At 39.0% G+C, this 8827-nt stretch overlaps 1 protein-coding gene across 1 annotated transcript; it reads right to left on the reverse strand.

Annotated features, from left to right (window-relative positions):
• Positions 1 to 1458: 1458 nt before the first annotated feature.
• On the reverse strand, positions 1459 to 8827 carry LOC129092512 (mucin-22-like). The gene is made up of 9 exons (XM_054600484.1): positions 8526 to 8827; positions 7910 to 8009; positions 7442 to 7531; positions 5893 to 6971; positions 4623 to 5400; positions 3738 to 3905; positions 3307 to 3367; positions 2446 to 2570; positions 1459 to 1529 (listed from the first exon to the last, which is right to left on the reverse strand). Exons 1-9 carry the CDS (start codon positions 8562 to 8564, stop codon positions 1501 to 1503), a joined length of 2469 nt encoding a protein of 822 aa, XP_054456459.1. The 5' UTR covers positions 8565 to 8827; the 3' UTR covers positions 1459 to 1500.

Consider the following 8827-nt stretch of genomic DNA (forward strand, 5'->3'; position numbering starts at 1 on the left):
AAATAAAGAAAAAATTAATTATTTTATAATATTCACATTTTTTTGTATGTATTTTTTTGGGATTTTTTACACATTTTTTCCACTCTATCACTCCACTTTTCAAAGCCGAATTATTTAAAATATATATTTTACATTAATGCATTACTCTGATGTGTTTTTACCCTCCCCAAAATAAAGGGGAAAAAAATATTTTATAATATTCGCATTTTCTTGCATGTTTTTTTTTGGGGGGATTTTTTTGCACATTTTTTCCACTCTATCACTCCATTTTTCAAAGCCGAATTATTTTAAATATATATTTTACATTAATGCATTACTCTGGTGTTAATTATTTTATAATACTCACATTTTTTTGCATGTTTTTTGGGGGGGGATTTCTTACTGATTTTTTCCACTCGATCACTCCATTTTTTTTATTTTTTTTCCCGAATTATTTAAAAATATATATTTTACATTAATGCATTACTCTGGTGTGTTTTTACCCCCACACCCCAAAATGAAGGAAAAATTAATTATTTTTTAATATTCGCATTATTGTATGTATTTTATTTTTGGGATTTTTTTACAATTTTTTTCCACTATCACTCCATTTTTCAAAGCCGAATTATTTAAAAAAATATATTTTACATTAATGCATTACCCTGATGTGTTTTTACCCTCCCCAAAATATAGGAAAAAGGTATTATTTTATAATATTCGCATTTTTTTGCATGTATTTTTTTTGTGGAGCTTTTACACATTTTTTCCTCCACTTTTCAAAACCGAATTATTTTTAAATATATATTTTACATTAATGCATTACTCTGGTGTGTTTTACCCTCCCCAAAATAAATAATTATTTTATAATATTCACATTTTTTTGCATGTACTTTGGCTCAGCGCTCCTTTTTTTGGTGTGTGTGTCAGTGCATCTGTGGTTGTGACTCACACCATCTCTTATCCCAGAGTCGTGACTGAGTAAGGGGGGGGAATCTGACTTGGCAAAGACTGCCTCTGTCACCACACAGCATTTGCAGTGATGCTGAGAGACAGAGTGCATGTAGAGCCAAATACAGCCAAATGCAGGTAAGAGCAACACATAACAGAGAGAGGGAGACAGAGATAAATGGAGCCAAATGGAGCATGTTGACCTGACAGCTCCACCTGCTGTTCACCCAGGCCTTAACTGCTCTATTACTGTGACGCTTTAATTGCATTTCGCACAAACACGCACATCCTAAACACCCGAGAACACAAGACTACCTCTTTTTAAAGTGCTGCTTTAATAAAATATAATATTCATAATGTTCTGCTATCATTATTGCACTATACAAACAAACAGCCAGGAATACATGTTCATTTTTATTTGTAATGGCAAATCAGCTACACAAACTTCATGTGCTTCCTCTTCTCTCTTCCTCTTGTGATATGAGGATGTAATGGAGGAGGAAGACAGGGAGGACGGGCAAAAGGAGAAGAGGTTAAGGAAGACCATAAAGAGTGGGATGTGGGTGTCATGGATCATTTGGAGTCCTGGTCCAATTGTGGCTCTAAAGAGAAAACAGCAGAAGTAATTTACTGCACATCTGGGAATATATATTAATTTCCATTTGTCACTGTACATATTATAATGTAAAACATTATGTTCCAGAGGTAAAAAAAACAAACATTCATTACCTACATAAGTAATTGGATTATCAGCCATGATGCATATCATTGGAATTTTTTTTCTTACATCCCTACTGAAAACTACACCATGCACTAATCGGAAAGCAAGTTCATTAATTATATTCGTTACGTTGCCATGGAGATCTCAACCGCTCCGAGGTTTTGTGACTGTGATCAGTTCCATCCGTCGTGATGTTCATTTTGGGGACAGACTGGCTCGACTTTTTATTAGAGCACTGGATCAATATTTTAACCAAAACTAATCCATATTTGAGAGTTTAGAAAATAAGATTCTGATATATTCTGATAACCTTTATATATATGTGTTTTTTTGGTAAAGATTCCCACAGTTCGGTTATTGGATAATTGTGACAAAGAAAAATAAACTTGTCATTGCTCTCTTTAGATACCATTTATAAGTTTCAAAAACAGATCTTTGGAATTTCTGTATTGCAATTTCTTGTTACTTTATGGTCGACATATGGCAATAACAATTAATCTGTGATAAGCTTAGTATCCATTGTGCTCTTCTTGTTGTTAATCATGACTGATAAGAAGTTAACATCGTCAGAGAAGACACTGTATCTCTAAAGAAAAATTTTTTTTCCGCATTTTAAATACTTATTTTCTATTAATTGAATCATCAGATAATAAATACAAGCTGCAATTACAGAGAGATTTTTTGGAATACCTTTTAAGCAAATTAAATGGATATTTAAATCCAAAACCTGCCACTGATGCATCTCTACACACAATGTTAAAGTGAACCTCTCTCTTCACTTCATCTCTCTCTCTCACCGGTGAAGGTGAACTGAGGGAAGCTGCTCAGGTCTCCTCCTCCATAAAGTCTCTGGAGCTTCGCCGTCTCCTCTGATAGGTGTTTTTCGTAGTCCGGCTCCGCCTCCATCAGTCCTCCATTCAACCTCAGAGGAAGAGGAGATATCATACATCTCAACATCACATTTTTCTTCCAATATTCCATCTTAAACTCTGCTTTTCTCCAGTTGTTATCATCTCAAAGTTTTCTGAAACTGTGCCTCCAGCTGTTCTTTTCACTTCTACTGTATACACGAGTGGATACACCATGTGGTGAAATTAACTATTTAACCTTTAAACAAGAGTCTCTTGAAATCCATTATCTGTTTTTCGAGAGGCTAAAACTGCAGCATAAAAAATGAACATGAGAATACTCAAAGTCACATGGTACACAGTCAAATTTACCACAATAGAATAAACCTTCAGACATGACATAAACTATATTTTCTGCCCATTTAAAACAATCATATTCCACATATTTTATTTTTTTTTAAATGTGATGTCTGAATGATACGATGGCAGAAGCTAAACCTCAAATATCTCTTTATTACAAATAGCATCCAGAACCTTGTATCATAAAAGCCTATAAGTATTCTTGGTTGTAATGTATGTAAAGAGAGGAAATGTTCATTCAAGGCCCTTAAAGAAATAGTTCAACAGTTTGGTAAATTCACTGTCTCTTTAAGACTTAAATTAGAGGATCAATACCACTTTCCAGGTCTTGGTGTTACATACCAAAAGGTTGTACTTTTCCTTTAACAAACCATATGGAATTGAACCAATGTCTTTTAGTAGTTTAGGGACATTTAATAAAACAAAACACCTCTTTTTTTGTCTCTCTACCTGCGCATGTTGTTGTATTCTTTGATCTTCTCCAGGAAGAGTCTCTGTACCGGATCTAAATCTGAAAAATACATGACAAGAATACTGTTAAAACCCATTAGCCTTTAGTGATCATTTAAAAATAAAAAAACACATTACAAATATGGTAACTTCCGTTCATTGGTTACGGAAAAACAACATGGCAATGGCTTTATTCCAAGATGGCGACTACGAAATCACCAAAGTCAAGGCTTCATCAGTCCACGACCAATGGCTGACATCACAACGATCTGGTCCGGTGTTTGGCTTATTATTAAACGAGTTTGGACATTTTAAACCCTAGAGGTAGTTCTGCATCTGAAAGAAATTCTGTAACTTTATGAAACTATCTAACGATAACTTTTTCTTCTTCAATTGTCCGAAGTGAGCTCTGTATCTGCATGTGTATTTACCCGCATGTGTCCCTTTTCCATCTTCATTCTCCAAGGCTTCATCCTTTGCTCCCTCCTTCTCCTCCTCCTCCTCCTCCATCAGCACCTCCTTCAGAGCAGGAGAAGCCGGAGGATCATCTGTCACTGCAGCCGCTGTATCGACATCGACTGACCCAGTGGCCACCGTTGCTGTGGTAACAACACCAGAAAACAGGACAGAAGACTGATTCCACTCTATCTCAGTTTCAATCAACACATCTATTTCTTTAGTCTCAATCACAGAGTTTAAAGGAATATTTCAACATTTTGCAAAACTCTGCTTATAAGCTTTCTTGCAGAGAGCTTGGAGAAAAAAGACTGGGATCAGGTGAAAACGAGCTACCAACACCGTAAAACTTCACATGTTGTATCTAGTTTGTTAAATCCTTTCAATAGCAGATATTAAAATATTTTAGTTTGAAATAATGGGTGATCTAACAGGGAGGAGCATGGTAGGACAATTTATTTTTCTCGGTTTATCCGTTCCTCCAGTACGTTACAACATGTAATACCCCCTAAAACAAAAAATATAATTTATACATGTCCATTTGTGTACTCATAAAATTATGAGAAAAAACAAGTTTCTTAATGAACTTTGGCTCTAGAGATATTTTCACTTCGGACCGACCCAGGCTAGCCTTTATCCATGCTTCCAGTCTTTATGCTAAGCTAATCGCCTCCAAGCTTTAGCACCATTCTCACAAAACACAGACTGAAGAGTGGTATCCCTCTTCTCAACTTACTCTCAGCAAGGAAGCAAATAAATAATATTTTTAAAACCATATATTTAAATTAGCATAAGTCAAAAAGTTAGAGTTGTATCTACGACCACCTCCACGACTCTTCACTTTCAGGAGTCCAACTCACCATCCAAAGAATCCGCTTTTACAATCTCCCGATCGATCAGTCCTCCTGTTACCACGGTTACTGGAGCAGGAACGGAAAAGAGCAGCTCCTCCATCACCGCGTCTATCTGCAGATCTTCAGGCAGAGCGTCGACTTCAGCCAGAAACAAACCGTCAGTCGTCTCTCCAGACGCATCCACATCCTCCACCTCCACCTCCGTCTTCTTCTCTCCGGCGACAACTTCAGCTTCTGTCTCCAGATAATTTATGGTTTCACTCAGGGGTTCATTCTCCAGAGTTCCCAAGGAGGCCTCGACTTCAGCCAAGGTCACAGACTCCAGACTCATGGCCTCCAAGACGCCATCTTGCTTCTCCACGGATTCTTTTTCTGCTTCTCGAACAGCAGCGTCTTGCCCAGAACCGAGCATGGCCTCCAGCACGACGGCTGTCTCGGCTTCTATTGCATCGGCGGCTTCAGAGATGGAGTCCAGCGTTAAAAATTCAGCCTCTGGCGTTTCCTCAAAAACATCATCGTCCATCACTGTCACAACTTCCATCTTCTCCTCCTTCGCTAGCACGTTAGCTTCTTCCTCGAGTGCGTTTCTTGTTTCTAGCAGAACTTCGGTTTCTAGAGCTCCAACTTCTTCCTTCACTTCTGCTAAAGTCATCGATTCCAGCGTCATGGCTTCTGCTGGATCGTAGGCTGAACTTGTTTTTACCGAGTCAGGAGTTTTGGGAGGAATATGACAGAGGAGCTCCTTCACCAACATACCACTTTCTCCTTCCAACTCTTGAAGATCCTCCGACAGAGAGTCCCATCTTGAGAGAACTTTGGTTAAAATCTCGCTTTCGTCTTCGCTTGAGTTCTCAGTTTCGGTTTTGTTCTCTGCTCCAAGAACCAACAAATCTCGGACTTGCTCTTCTGCCTTTTCATCCAAAATAGATTTTGTTTGGAGGAGCTCTTCGGTTTTTAAAGACGCCACCAGAACTTCGTCTTCATGGAGTGTTACGGACTCTAAACTCATCTCCTCAGACCTGCTCACTGCCTCCTCCACTGCAACATCTACCGCTTCTACTGTGGATTCCATTGTAGATTTGTTATTCAAAGTCAAAGGTGCATGTTCATCTGAATTCTGGATTAATGCAACAAGTGAGAGATTGTCAGCTGCTTCAGTTTCTATTGCAGGCTCTAGTATACCTTCACAAATAGGAGAGGTGCTGGCCTCTACTGCTGGTTCTTTTGTGGTTTCTATTAAAGGTTCGTCTTTGGAACTGTATGCGACGTTAACTACTCCTGAGTCTGTGCTGGTGGTTTCTACTGTATGAGCTGCTACATCTACTGTGACGTCTATCGTTGGCTCTACTGGACCCTCAACAACAGCAGCTCTAGTTTCTAGTGTTCCCACGGTAACATCTACTTGTGATTCTATTGTTGTTTCTATTAAAGGTTCTGCTTCGGCAGCGTGCGAGAGGCTGAGAGGAACCGAATCTGTGCTGTTGGTCTGTACTGATAGAGCTGCTGTAACTGCCTCAGCTTCTAGTGTAGTTTCTACTGAACCTTCAGCAACAGCAGATCTATCTTCTAGTGCTTCCAGAAGAGAGATGCTTTTCTCTACTGCTGGTTCTATTGTGGTTTCTATTAAAGGTTCTACTGTTGTGATGTGTGAAATGTCAACCACTCCTGAGTCTGTGCTTTTAGTTTCTACTTTCTGAGCTGTTACATCTACTGGACCCTCAACAACAGCAGCTCTGGTTTCATGTGTTTCCACAGGGGAATTGCTGCCTTCTACTGGTGATTCTATTGTAGTTTCTATTAAAGGTTCTTCGGCAGCGTGTAAGACATCAACCACTCCTGAGTCTGTGACTTTGGTTTGTACTTCTTCAGCTGGAGCTTCTACTGTAGGCTCTACTGGACCTTCAACAACAACAGAGGATACAATATGCTCTACTGGTGATTCTATTGTGGTTTCTATTAAGGGTTCTACTGTAGCAGCTGGAGAAGATGACGTCTCAGCGATCTCCTCCACCATGCGGTCTGATAAGGGAAGTGCTGTGGCGGTTTTGAGTTCTACTGGCTCTGTCGCAGTTTCTACTTTGGTTTCTATTGTTTCCATCAAGGTTTGGCATTCTATTGCAGCTACTTCTGATGCTAAAGATGCAGATGTTGCGCTGGTTGAAGAGGAACCTGAGGTTGTAGGAACAGTCACATTTGAAAGTCTACGAGCATCGACTTGTTTTAAACTAGAAGCAGCTGGAGAGACAGACGCTTCCGGCTCTGTCTTTGATAAAGGAGGAACATTTGAGGCGGAGACTTTCACTGAGGAGGCGATAGGAGGTTTGTTGGGCATGAAGGAGGCTTCTGCAGGCCGAGCTGTAGGAGGAAGGGGAGAGGAAGAGGAGGAATAAAAAGGACATGAAGAGGAGGAAAGACACGGAGGGAACAAGCAGAACAAATCAGCGTTCGAGGGATTCAATAAATGAACAGTCCGTTAACTCAACTGTCCTTCAGGCAACTCAAGAGCCTATGGAAATTTGTGTCGTTGCGCAACATTTATATAACCTACTCTACTAATTCATAGTCTAAAAACAGAAAGCCACAACTGAGACCTGAAAAAGTACCACTGCATGTAGTGTGATGAAGAAGGGGCTCACAAATCCCCAAACATTTAATCCTCTTAATCTTGATTTCTAGACTCCTTGCTGGGAAAAAAAAGATCCTGTTAAAATCCAAAACCAACTTTTTCTGCAGCTGCAGAAGAATTTAGCTTCGTTGCCCTTTATGATCGAGGTTTCATTCTGACACGCTGCTCTACAGAACATCCTGAATGTGCTGATCTTTACCAACAGGTGGCGCTGTTCCTGGTCTGTGGTGGGGGAAGAGTTGCTCCAGGAGTGTAGCGACATCCACCGCCGGCTGCGGCTTGGCTTTCTCTGTCAGCGACAGAAAATACAAACTTAGAATAAAAAATCACTACAGTGGAGAAGCCTGTATACAAAACACTTAGGTACTGTTGTTTTCAAATATTTAATTTATTTATTAATTAGTTTTCAATTGTTTGTCCACCCTTATTTGTATACCCCAATATATGTAATATTTGCAATAAAAAGTTACATACAGTATATTCTGATAGATGATTTATTCATACACTTATCAGAAACATTTTTGTTTGTCAAAGAAGGACCTTTAAAATCTCTAGTTCTTGCTCTTACTATTCCATTGGTGGAGAAGGAATAACGTATGAATCACTGTGACAATTGCGGATAAAAACCAGACAGGAAATCAGACAGAGAAAAGTGTGTTTGTCTTACTGATGTGTGTCCAGCGTGGTTGTTTTATGTCTGGTGGTTTGGAGCTGAACAATGCAGTCTGCGGCCTCCATACAGCTCTGCACAGCTCCCTGTGAATACACTGGACACACACACACACACACACACACACACACACACACACACACACACACACACACACACACACACACAATCAAGATATATGATAAACAAGGTTATGCTGGTTTTAGATGGCAAACTTGTTTCTAGTTTGAATAGTCAGATTTTCAGGTATTCAATACATTGGAAGCATTTATTCCACACTGCTACATAAAGAAATATGTATATAATATCTTATATTTGTCCTTAGATGGTCTAGTGTGTTTAGGCAACTGTATACTTTTATTATGCACGTCATTTGAGATTAACTTCTTTACATGTTGAAGGAACTCAATCAATGTTGTTTACTTTGAGAAAAAAGTAAATTTTATTTACACATGAGGATACAAGGAGTTTGACTGTGAGTAAACATGGAATTAATGCAAATGCATTTATTACACTCACCATATGAAACTTACTTTATTAGTAATTAAAATGCATGGGTGGGTCATTAGTATGCATGCTTTTCCTCATTTAAATCAAATTGAAATGTACTTACACATAATCCTGCTCCTCTTCTGAACAATGCAGCAGCCATGATTGTTTAAATAAAAAGATATATTATTATAATCTTTGCAACTCTTTGGTAACGTTGAGGAGGAATGTCAGGTCGCTGTGGGAAAGTACTGGATGTCCTGAAGCTCTCTGTCTCCACCAGGACAGAGTCACTCTGGTTGTGTGGTTGTTTTCCTGCAGAAGTGTTTGGTTCAGGAGAGCAGTGTTTGTTTTGACGGCATTATAAGTTACATAAAGGCTTTACTTAAAGCCTGAGAGGCTGGAGTCAAGACAGCACAGGAGAAG

This window comes from Anoplopoma fimbria, chromosome 6, assembly GCF_027596085.1.
Source record: "Anoplopoma fimbria isolate UVic2021 breed Golden Eagle Sablefish chromosome 6, Afim_UVic_2022, whole genome shotgun sequence".
Taxonomy (NCBI): domain Eukaryota; kingdom Metazoa; phylum Chordata; class Actinopteri; order Perciformes; family Anoplopomatidae; genus Anoplopoma; species Anoplopoma fimbria.

What these genes read in the sequence shown, in the direction of transcription:
- LOC129092512 (XM_054600484.1), bottom strand. Translation starts at nt 8,564, where the DNA reads ATGGCTGCTGCATTGTTCAGAAGAGGAGCAGGATTATGT. An exon ending in GAAGAGGAGCAGGATTATGT is followed by an intron (nt 8,010 to 8,525) that starts GTAAGTACATTT and finishes GTGTGTGTCCAG; the next exon opens with TGTATTCACAGGGAGCTGTG. An exon ending in AGGAACAGCGCCACCTGTTG is followed by an intron (nt 6,972 to 7,441) that starts GTAAAGATCAGC and finishes TTCCTCCTACAG; the next exon opens with CTCGGCCTGCAGAAGCCTCC.